At 57.5% G+C, this 11,480-nt stretch overlaps 1 protein-coding gene across 1 annotated transcript; it reads right to left on the bottom strand.

Annotated features, from left to right (window-relative positions):
- Positions 1-85: 85 nt before the first annotated feature.
- On the bottom strand, positions 86-1,294 carry PTGDR2 (prostaglandin D2 receptor 2). The gene has a single exon (XM_045557063.1). It carries the CDS (start codon positions 1,286-1,288, stop codon positions 86-88), a length of 1,203 nt encoding a protein of 400 aa, XP_045413019.1. The 5' UTR covers positions 1,289-1,294.
- Between the last annotated feature and the right edge of the window lie 10,186 nt (positions 1,295-11,480).

Consider the following 11,480-nt stretch of genomic DNA (forward strand, 5'->3'; position numbering starts at 1 on the left):
CGTGTTCACAGCGTCGTGCTGGGGCCCTCGCAGTGCTTTCGGGCAGTGCTTTCCTGCCTGGGCCAGGCGACCCCGGCCGCGCCTGCTACTCCGAGGTGGTGCTCAGCCCCCGGCTCAGGGGGCCCCTCTCGTCCTGGGACGGGGCCCGGCCCTTGTGCGGGGGTGCGGCGCGGCTGCCCCGCAGCCAGCCCAGGAGGCGCGCGGGGGCAAGCGAGGCCTGGCGGCGGCTGCCGAGCGACACGGAGGAGGAGGAGGAGGGGTGGCGGCGGCGGCTGCTGCCCGCGCCGCCCAGGTCGCTGTCGTCCACCAGCACGCTCTCGAGCACGGCGCGCAGCGAGCGCCGCAGCTTGCGCAGCATGTCGGGGCAGGTGAGCACGTAGAGCAGCGGGTTGGCCACGCTGTTGAAGAAGGCCAGGCTGGTGACGAAGGGCAGCCCGCGCCACACGAGCGGCCGCAGGGCCGCGTGGGCGTGCGCCCGCGCCTCCAACAGGCTGAACACGTGGTAGGGCCCCCAGCAGAGCGCGAAGGCCGCCACCACGGCCGCCACCAGGCGCACGAAGCGGCCCGGGCGCCGGCGGCCGCGGTGGCGCAGCTGCAGGCTCACGGCCGCGTGGCTCGAGGCGATGACGGCCAGCGGCAGCAGGAAGGCCAGCAGGAACTTGCTGACGGCCAGGGCCGCCTGGCGCGAGTTGCACGTGGCGTCGCGGTCCGGCCCCGGGTGCAGGAGCAGCACGTTGTAGTAGCACATGATGCGCCCGTCCAGCCGCGGGATGGTGTCCCGGAACACGAAGTAGGGCGCGGTGTTGAGCACCGCCAGCGCCCAGAGCGCCAGGCAGACCTTGTGGGCCGCGGCCACCGTGCGGTGATTCTGCGCCCACACCGGCCGCACCACCTGCAGACAGCGGTCCAGGCTGATGGCGCTGAGCAGGAAGCCGCTGGCGAACATGTTGAGGAAGAAGATGGAGGAGTGCAGTTTGCAGAAGGTGGTGCCCAGCTCCCACGAGTGGCCCACGGCCAGGAAGTAGGTGAAGAAGGGCAAGGAGGCAGTGGCCAGCAGGTCGGACAGCGCCAGGTGCAGCACCCAGGTGGTGACCACGGTCTGGCGCATGCGGCAGCCCACCACGAAGAGGATGAGGCCGTTCTCCACCACGCCCAGCAGCGAGGCCAGCCCGTGCAGCAGCACGGCCACGTGGTCGATGTAGCGGATGCTGGAGTTGCTGTGGCTCTGCAGGCGGCTCATCTGCTCCAGGATGGGGCAGAGCGGCTTCAGCGTGGCGTTGGCCGACATCGCGGGGCTCTGCGTGGAGGGAAGGAGGTGCTGAGGTTGGCAGTGCGGGGGCGCAGGGGAGCCCAGAGAGAAGCCTGGAGCAGGAGCCTGGCCAGGAGAGTCGGGTATGACCCATGAACGTGATAGAGCAGGCTGCTGGGGGTCAGTGAGGTTGAGCAAAGGTGGTGAAGTGGGGGGATAACATCCTAGCTCCCCCATATGCTCACTGTGCAACCTTTTTTTTTTTTTTTTTTTGAGACAGAGTCTCACTCTGGTGCCTGGGCTAGACTGAGTGCCGTGGCGTCAGCCTAGCTCACAGCAACCTCAAACTCCTGGGCTTAAGCGATCCTACTGCCTCAGCCTCCCGAGTAGCTGGGACTACAGGCATGTGCCACCATGCCTGGTTAATTTTTCTATATATATTTTTAGCTGTCCATATAATTTCTTTCTATTTTCAGTAGAGACAGGGGTCTCGCTCTTGCTCAGGCTGGTCTCGAACTCCTGAGCTCAAACAATCCACCCGCCTCGGCCTCCCAGAGTGCTGGGATTACAGGCGTGAGCCACTGCGCCCGGCCTTGCTGTGCAACCTTGAGCGAGTCATTTAACCTTCCTGAGCCTGTTTCCTCCTCTGTAACGTGGGTGTCGGTCATAGCGGTACCTAGCTCAGAGAGTTACTGGGAGAACTAAATGAGTTAATATGTGAAAGCGTTTAGAACAGGGCAAGCGCCAAATCAATGTCACTGTGATGATCACCAAGCAAGGAGCCACAGTGGTGGCTGGCGAAGTGTGTTGACCGCGAACAGTGGAGCCAGGCCCTCCTCTGATAGTTGGAGAGGAAATAAGATAAGAGCGGGGCAAGAGCTGGGCAGGAGGAACTCCCAGATGGGGGCCCACTGGGACCAAAAGATCTCTCCCCTCCCAGGGGAGCAGCACTGCCTGCCCCAGGAAACCTACCCCTGTTTACTCACTTATTCACTCACTCACGCTCTCATTCAACAGGTATTTGTTGAGCAACAACTCAGGTAAGTGCGGGAGGAGCCAGGCTCTGGCAGGCAGGCAGCCCCCCAGACGTGCATGCGCACAGCCTCATCGGAAACCCAGGGGACCATCTGATGTGAAGCTGGTCGAGATCCCTGAGGGCTGAGGAAGTTGGGGCGGGAGCCTCCCTGCAGGAGCTGGGGGCAGGCAGCAGGGGTGGGGACTCAGGTTGTCCTGGGTCCCCACGACGTGCTGGGTACTGTGGCAGAGCCTTCACATAGAAGAAAGGTGCTATACTCCTCTCCATCCCATTTTACAGATGAGAAAACTGAGCCTCCCTGTTTAAAGAGCTGGTTCTGAGCACCCAAATGACACGAACGTGTGGAGGAACAGCAGTTCCATGCCCAGCCTGAGCCCTTCCCTCTGCCCCTGCCCCTAGCACGAGATGAGGGAGGAGGAAGAAGAGAGGACGGGGAGAGCAATGGTCGTCAGTACTCGTCTTTCCAGGGGAAACACTGTCGGCCAGGATGAGAAAATCCACTCCCTTCCAGGGATCCTGGCCTTTGTGGGGTAGGGTCCTGGGATATCAAACTAGAATTTCGCTGGCAGATGAGCCCCTTGGAGCAGGGGATCTGCAGGGACGTGGGACAGGAGCCTGTGCCCGCTGAGAATGGTCATACTTCCTAAGCTTTAGAGTTTGCAGAGCAAGCAATTACATTTGCAATAAGCCTACAAGACCCCCATTTTGAGGTTTGGAGAAGCACAGCAACTTTCCCAATGTTCCCCAGCTACAGCAGTGGGGCTCAGATGCCACTCCCAGCAGATGGCCAGTGCCATCCCCTCGCTGCTCTGAAACATTCCCTTCAGTCCGGCTGCCACTTGTCCAAGTCCCACAGGGACACTCAGAGAGCATAGTTCTGCTCCACCCTTGGAAACCAGATCAGTCTCTCTGCCTGCATGGGGACAGCCCCAGCCTCCCAGGACTCTCAGGGAGCCCAGCAGCCAGGGTCCTGCTTTGGCAGGGGGCCAGAGACAGAGAATGCAAGCTTTGGGGCTACTAGACCTGGGTTTGAATCCCAGCTCCTTGGCTTCCTGGCTGGGTGGACTTGGGTCCACTACCCTAAGCCTGCTGGTGTAATCTTCCCACCCAGGCTGCTTGTGAATATGGAATAAGGTGGGTGAATGGTTTGCAGTTGTGCCTGGCATCTGGTCAATGCCTAAGGCCATTTCATTTAGTCCTTTCCTTTTCTGAGCATCAAGTGTCCTCCAGTCCTTGGTACGCTCAACCCTCTGCCACCCTACCTAGTAACAGCCCTCTCACCTGGGCCTTCTGTGGGCCCAGAGGGGACACTAAGGCTGCCCAGCCCCTGGGCCACCGCGTCCTTACCTGGGCACGGAGGGAGCACAGGATTCCAGCCCTGGAGGAGGTCAGCTCTGGCAGCAGCTAGCCAAGAGCACCAGGCAGGAGGAGGCAGCAGAGTGGAGCCGAGGGAGGAAATAGCTGTCAGCCCCAGAGTGTATGTGTGTGTGTGTGTGTGTGTGTGTGTGTTTAGGGGTGGGGTGGAGGGAGGCGGGGACAGCTAGAGCATGAGTTGCCACTCGGTGTTCAAGTGTCAACAATCTCCATCAATGCTGGCAGCCCCGGCTCCACCCCCGTTGGTGAAGGAGCCAGCAGAAGCCTCAAGGGCAGTGTGAGCGCATGTGGGGAAATCACTGTGTGCAAGACAGTGGGAGCCCAGTGTGCCTGGGGCTGTGCTTTTGAGAGTGACCAGTGTGTAGGGTAAGTGCACGAGGAAGAGGATGCCTTGTCCATCTGTCCACTGTCCCTGGGCTGCCCTCTCCTGACACCATAATCCTTGGAGAACAAACCCCTCCAGCTCTTCTGAGGTCCCAGGCAGTGAGGGAGCCTGTCCACGAGGGACCCTAGGGGTCCCCGGCTGGGAAAGCGGGGGGGGGCGGGCAGGAGGAAGGACATGGGCTGGGGGCTGGTCACTTCCACTTGCTGAGCCCCAGTGTTGTCATCTGTGAACAGGAGCGATGACGTCTGCTCACAGGCTGTGGTGAGGGTCAAATGAGGTAAGTTATACAAAGCACACAATAAGGACTTATGAAAAGCAGCTTCTCTCCCCTCTGGGGGATAAATGAGGAGAGGCCTAGGATAAGAGAAGATGGGAACGTGTAAGTCTGCCCTTCATTGTTCCCTAAGTCCTTACTCTCCCCCGCTGACAAAGGTTCCTGGCGTCAGAGAACATTCCTTCAACCTCAGCGTCTCAGCACCTAGTAGATGCTCATTAAAACATGCTAAGAACTCAACATCCCCATACAGGGCAAGGATACTTCCCATGAGACTGACTCTACAAGAACCTTCCATGTAGACATCAGCTTCGTGCAGAGCCTGACACTTAATAAACTCTCACTGAGAGACCCCTGTTGTGAGTGGAGAATGAATAAAATGTGTGACCCTGTGATGGGGATAGTATCTCTCGCCATAGCCCAACCCAAATCATTAGCAATAGGGAAATGTCTCCTTTCCTCCACATCAGGAGGGCTCGGACTTTCAAAGACAAGCACCTGCAGCCCTGCCTAGAAAACAGGCAGGTGTTTCCATTCCACCTTGGGGAAAGCACTCCCATCCCACCCCCCCACCCCATGCCCAAACAGCTATCCCGGGGACGAGACCGTGCAGGCAGTGTGGTGCAGTGGTTAAGCCCAGGGCCTGGGGAGCCAGCTTGCCACGGTTTGGTTTTGGCACTGCCACTCCCTAGCTATGCGACCTTGGGTAAGTAACTTCACAGCAATAAAATACGAATTTTAAAAGGTACTCCTTCTGCACATCCCAGCCCCAAGGTTCAAGGCTTAGAGTCCAGACTACTCTTTGGACAAAGAAAAAGAATCACCTTTTCCCACTATAAACACGTCTCAGTACTTGGGCATCAGGCTTGAGATAGGATACAGTCCTGTCCCTGGATCCCAGCCCTCCCCTGCCCCCTCCATCAGCACCCTTGTGCAGTGAACATCCTGTACAACCTTTCATGGCAACCCTGCCAAGGTGCTTCTTTTCCAGCTAAAACCTTTACTCATCTGATCCTTCTCAACCCTTGTTTCTAATCCTGTCATGGCTCCTTTCCCAGCCCTCCCTGAGGACAACTTATCACTAACAAAAAAAAAAGTTACTAAGTTTTACTAACGTTACTAAAAAAAAAAACCCAAACAAAAAACATGCTCCAGATGAGCAAGGCCCTAAGGCATTTTCTGAAGAAAGAGGCAATGACGCTTGTCTTTGGGCTCCTTGGCTGCACTCCCACAGTGGAAACAGCCTTCCTGCACGTCCTCGGAGAGCCCCCAGTCCCACAGCCTCCATGTCCCACAGCCTCCATGGCGGAGGATGCTGGAGGCAGGAAGTCAGGTGGGCAGGATGCTGGCTTGTGCCTCCTCCCCTGGCGTTTCAGGAGCCGAGAGCCCATGCTGGGCACCCTGAGAGGAAGTCTCGGGAGTGGACGGGAGCAGGGGGGCCCTGGCTGGGGGCCCACTGGCTGGGAGCAGAGGACAGGAGTCTCCAATTCAGCAGGTGACACCTGCTCGGCCCGAGTCTAAGAACCTGCGCCGAGGCCCCCGCGGTGTCAGGCCTGTGCTGGGGGGGCCACCAAGACTGTCAGGTGAGTCCTCACAGAGCTGAGTTTAGAGACCAGACAACGGTGACCAGGCCTTCCCTGAGAGTCTAACATGGTGTAGACCAGCGATTTTCAACTTGAGTGTGCATCAGAATCCCTGCAGGGCTTTCCAAACCAGATCGCTGGGCCCTGCCCCTAGGGTGATGCAGCAGGTCGGGGTACAGCCTGGGAGCTGGCATTTCTGCCAAGTTCCCTGGGGACACCGGTGCTGCTGGACTGGGGGCACAGTGAGGACCGAAGCACAGGAATGGAGAACGAGGGTCCTCGGGTCTGGCGTGCTTGCAGCAGGGAGCTGCCTGGGGGTCCCGGGAGAGGGCAGCAACTTCTGGCCGCGGGGCTGCAGGGGTGCCTGCCCTCGCAGCCTGTGTTCTTATCTCCACTGTGAGGACCACAGGACTTAATAAGCCAAGTGCTCAGCTCAGAGCCTGGCACACAGTGAGGACATGGGTACCCGTGGCCATCATTATTATTTCTGGTTGTTGTCTGCCGGGACACAGGTGGAGGGACATCCGTGGGCTGGGCCTCCCTGGAGGGGTCATGGGTTAAGGGGAGACACAGTGCCCTGACCGGAAGGGTGGGCTGGACTGGGTGCCTACAAAGCCACTTCAGCCTGGCCTCTCTGAGAGCCGAGGGGAGAGGCTGGGGCAGATCTTAGCCTGAGCCGGGCCCTGCCCTGTCCCCTGTCCTGTGTCCCCCTGGACCGGGAGAAAGATGCAGCTACACTCCAGTCCCTAAGGCACACTCAGTCCCTAAGGCACACCTTCTCCGTGGCCGGGAACTTCATGTCACAGCAGCAAAGGGCGGAAGTCGGGCCCGTCTCCGCAGCAGCACCCTCTCCCGCCGTGCAGGAGGCGAGTCTGAGCCTGGCGCTGCCTGGCGCCCAGACCTCTCCTGCGGCTCTGCTGCCTGCAGGAGCTGTCTGCGTTCCCACCTTGGCATTCGGAGCCTCTCCCAATCCAGCACACAGACACCAGTCCCGGCACCCGCTGCCCCCGTCCACAGCTCCCCTGACCCCCCTTTCCCCACCTCCGTGCCTTTGCACCTGCCGTTGCTGCTGCCTGGAACGCCCTTTCCCCGCCCTGCTCATCCCGCAGGACCCCTGTCTGCGGCCATCAGGGCATCTGGGCCCTGCAGGGGCTAAAGGCACCATGCTTATGGCATCAGTGTGTTTAACAAACACGGAACAAGGGAACGAGCTAAGGGGCCGAGGTGTGGGCTTCCCCCTTGGCCTGCCCCGGTAAGCAGGTTCTTCATGTTCTTTTCTGGCCACTTTAAAGAAGTCAATCAAACAGGAAGTGAGACGCAAGGCAGGAAGCAAGCGGGTGAGGCCTGCCCTGGATCCTCCAGCCCCTTACTCGGGAGGCGCTCGAGCTGCCCACAAGCAGCAGGAGCGGCCCAGCCCACATGACACCCTGTGAGAGGTCCCGGTTGAGTGTCCTGGTGCCACCATCACCCCAGGACTCCTCACAGGGCCGATACACCCCTCCATGACCTGACCCGACCCACACAGTTCTGCATTTCTCCACCTGCATTGCTGCTCCTCCGTCAACAGTCAGCATGTATCGCTGTCTCCTCCTGCCCTGTACACACCAGTCTGTTGCTGTTTTTCCCTGCTCTGGAATATCCTTTCTTCCTTTGGCTTCTTGGCAAACTCCTATTCATCCTTCAAAACCCTGGCCCGAGGTTGCCTCCTTGGGAAGCCTTTGCCGAGCCTCTCAGACAGACCCTCCTCTCATCCCTCCCTCCCACATCTCCACTTCCCTTCACCAACAGCCAGCTTTGCCCTCCCTGCTGACTCTTTTTCACACAACTCCCACCCTCATGGTGAGCAACTTGAGGACAGAGACTCTTCCCACTGTATCTCCTTGTCTCAAGCCAGGCAAAGGGCCTGACACGTGGGAAGGGTCCCAACAAATGTCTGCTGAACCGAATGAATCTCCAATACCGGCTTCCACGTGCAGACCCCAGAGAGCCTCCAGTTCTTCATGGTGACCCATTCTGGGTCCTTTGTTGCCCCCAGTCTGGGGCAGTTCTCCCCAGCTCTGTTTGCACTGGCAGTGGGTACACCCTTGGTGACTAATAACTTAGAGTAGGAGGGAAGACAAGAGGCAGAACAGGCAGAGACAGACCCTGCACTGGGCCCAGGCTCACACATGTGCCAGTTTCCAAGGGCTGTCAAAACAAGTCACCACCAACTCGGCAGCTTTAAATGACAGATGTTTCTTCTCTGGCAACCTGGAGACCGGAATCAGAAATCAAGATGTCAACACTCCCTTCAAAAGTTCTAGCAAAGCAGTGTCCTTCCTTGCCCCTTCCAGCTCCTCGTGGCTCTAGGTGTCCCTCGGCTTGGGAACTCTGCCTTGTCACATGGCCCTCTCCTCCTTCTTCCCGTGTGTCTCTCATAGGACACTTGTCATTGGATTTAGGGCCCGCCTGGATAATCTGGGATGATCTCATCTTGAGATCCTTAATTACATCTGCAAAGCCCTCTTATCCAAATGGGGTCACAGTCACAGGTTTGGGGGTTAAGATGTGCACCCATCTCATCGAGGGCCCCCAATTCAACCACTGCAAATAGCAACAGCTAACGTTTGTGGGGCCAGCACCAGGCCGAGGGCTTTACATGTATTAGCTAATTTAATACCACCCTCTGAGCTAGGTACCGTTCATCCCCACCCACAGAAAAGAAAACTGAGGCTCATAGTGGTTAATTGATGCTGCTGAGGCAGCTCCACTGCGGAGCAGGGGGAGGGGGCGGCTAGAACTCAGAGCCAGCGGCCCAGCAGCCGCGCCCAGCTCTTCCCAGCTGGCAGGATTCCCTGAGGCTCTTGGTTTCTGCAGGGAAGCAGGGCTGCCTTTCTGCTGTTACATGCACTCCCACAGGCTTTCTGGAAGCATCTCGGTAGCAGGCATAGTCCGCAGGGACCACAGCTGGGCTCCCTTTGGGTCACTCTGCAGGCCACTGAGGGAGGACGCTGTGCCCTGCTGGTGTCCCGGCATGCCTGTGTCCCCACAGCCTTGTCTCTCCAGCCTGGAGGGGCCCATGCTCCCCTGGTGCCCTCCCCGTGTCCCTGGATTCTATTGGCGGGAGAGACAGGGCGGGAAACTGACACTTAAATCTCAAGGCACCCCGGTTAGGCCGGTCATATTCTTAGTCCCATTTTACAGGTTAAGAAACTGAAGTCTGGTTTTTAAAAATTAAACAAGAGGTTAGAAAAGGAAAGAAAGAAATGAACAGACTGAAGTTTAGAAAGAGACCAGGTGGGTAAAGCCAAGATTCTAAGTGAAGTCCCCTCGCTCTGACCCTCTCTCCGCATCAGTAAAAGCAGCGGTGGTCTTAATGGCTGCTGTGCTCGAATGATCGCCTCGTGCAGACCCTGCTCTGCGAGCTCGGCGTGGATGGCCTCACTTAAACCCTCACGGCAACCCACGAGTGAGGTGCTGCTGTCAGCCCCGTTGTGCAGTTGAGGAAAGCAAGTCACACGGCAGGGAAGTGACTCCCCTAGGGGTGAGCGGGGGAGCTGGGATCCCCCCAGGCCGATGAGCTCCAGTGTCCGTGAGTCTTTGCAACAACATGGAGCTGTAACCGAGGGCTCAGGGCTGTCTCTCCCCAGGACAGTTCGGCACCGCTTTCTCAGGGGCATCCTCTGCCCTTGGCCCTGAGGAAGCTCCCCCTCTCTTTCCCGGCCCATTTCCAGGGCCTTGGCAGACACGCTCTCCTTAGGGGTCCACGATCGGTTAGGAAACGCCTGTGTCTTATCCAATTCCATCCCCACCATGACATTCTCATCCCCATTTTCTAGCTATGGGGGTGGGGGGAGCGCGTAAGTGACTTCCCAGGGCCCTCTGCCCACAGGCAGTGAACTCCAGACACAATCCAAGCCTCTCCACGCCCCCAGCTGGTGCTCTCTGTGCACCTGACACCCCCGTCAGGGGAAGCTCCCCTACAATAGGAAGCGCATCGATGCAGAAATGATGAAGTTCAGGAAGCACCACCCGCCTGGCAACCACCACGCTAGTGGGTGAACATTTGATGGGGAGCAAGATAACGACATCAGGTCAAAGTATCTCCCCATAAGATGCAGAGAGAAACACCATGACTTTACAGCAGGGAAACCTGAAGACGCCGCCTTAACCGATTGATCAAAGTCACGTCAGCAGCAAGAGGACAAACCAGTAGGACGTCCCTCCTGATGGGATGCACTGGGAAGGACACAGCGTCACTTCTGGGGCGCTTCTGCCTGCAATGGGCTTCATTGTGTCCCCCTAAATTTATATGTTGGATTCGTATGTCCCCTCAGTCCCTCAGAATGTGACTATATTTGGAGGTAGGGCCTCTAAAGAGGCAATTAAGTTAAAATATGGCGATTAAGGTGGGCCCTAATCCACTCTGACTGGTGTCCTTAGAAGAGGAGGAAATTTGGACGCACAAAGAGACACAGAGGATGCCCAGCAGAGAGGAAAGCCCGTGTGAGGACTCGGCCAGGAGGCAGCCTTCTGCAAGCCGCGGAGAGAGGCCGAAGGAGAAACCACACCTGCCGACACTTCGATCTTGGACTTCCGGCCTCCACAACTGTGAGATGATAAATATCTGTTGTTTAAACCAGGAGGAAACACTAGACAAACCCACACTTAGGCCGTTCTGCGAATTGACTGGCCTGCGCTCCTCAAAAGCCCCGAGGTGAAAGACGGAGGAAGACAGAGGGGCTGTTGGAGACTGGGGGAGGCTGGAGAGGTTTGCCCGTTTGAGACTCCGGTCCGGGATTGGATCCTCGGACTAGCAAAAACACTTCTCCCCTTTGCTGTAAAAGTCCTTATGAGGGCAACTGGCACTGAATGTCAAATAAGGTTTGGAGATTATTTGTGTTTATGTTTGCAGACAGTTGTGTTTGTAACGATGTTGATTTCCTGGTTTTGATTATTTTACTGAAATGCTTATTTCCTTTTTAAGGAATATTCATTGATGTAATTAGAGGAAAAGGGGAATTAGTCCTGTCTGCAAGCAGCTCTCTGAATAGTATGGAGGGGGATGTGCGTGTACATGCACACAGAGAGGAAGGGAGCTGGAGCAAACGTAAGAAGTCAACAGTTAACATCTGAGGCATCTGGGAGAAGGATCTATGGAAATCCCTTTCTGTAAGTCTAAAATGATTTCAAAATAAAGTTTAAAGCCTCCACATTGCCCCTCAGGAAATGTCCCCCTCACTGGCCACTTCCCTCTCCCAGCGTCCTCTTCTCCTCCCCCCAGCCCTTCCCTCTCCAGCACCCACCCCACAGCTTGAAGTCTGCTCTGGACCTCTGTGCACCCTGCTCCCTCCCTGCTCTCCCCAAATCCCCTGTGCCTCCCGGCTCTGCCGCCTCTGCTCAGGAGCCCTTCCCTCCAGAAACACTTCCACACACCACCCCTCACCCCTCCACTGGGTTGGTGCCTCTCCCCACTCTACTCCCAGACCCCTCAAGCTTTCCCCAGCTGAGCTCTAGTCACAGCGAAAGTTAATCACTGCCAATCGTGAACTCATTGCCACACACCACTGAGGGCACCATTATGTGTCTCCGTCTGTCTT

Source organism: Lemur catta, chromosome 7, assembly GCF_020740605.2.
Source record: "Lemur catta isolate mLemCat1 chromosome 7, mLemCat1.pri, whole genome shotgun sequence".
Classification (NCBI taxonomy): Eukaryota; Metazoa; Chordata; class Mammalia; order Primates; family Lemuridae; genus Lemur; species Lemur catta.

Coding starts and splice junctions, on each gene's coding strand:
- PTGDR2 (XM_045557063.1), bottom strand. CDS start 1,288: ATGTCGGCCAACGCCACGCTGAAGCCGCTCTGCCCCATCCTGGAGCAG.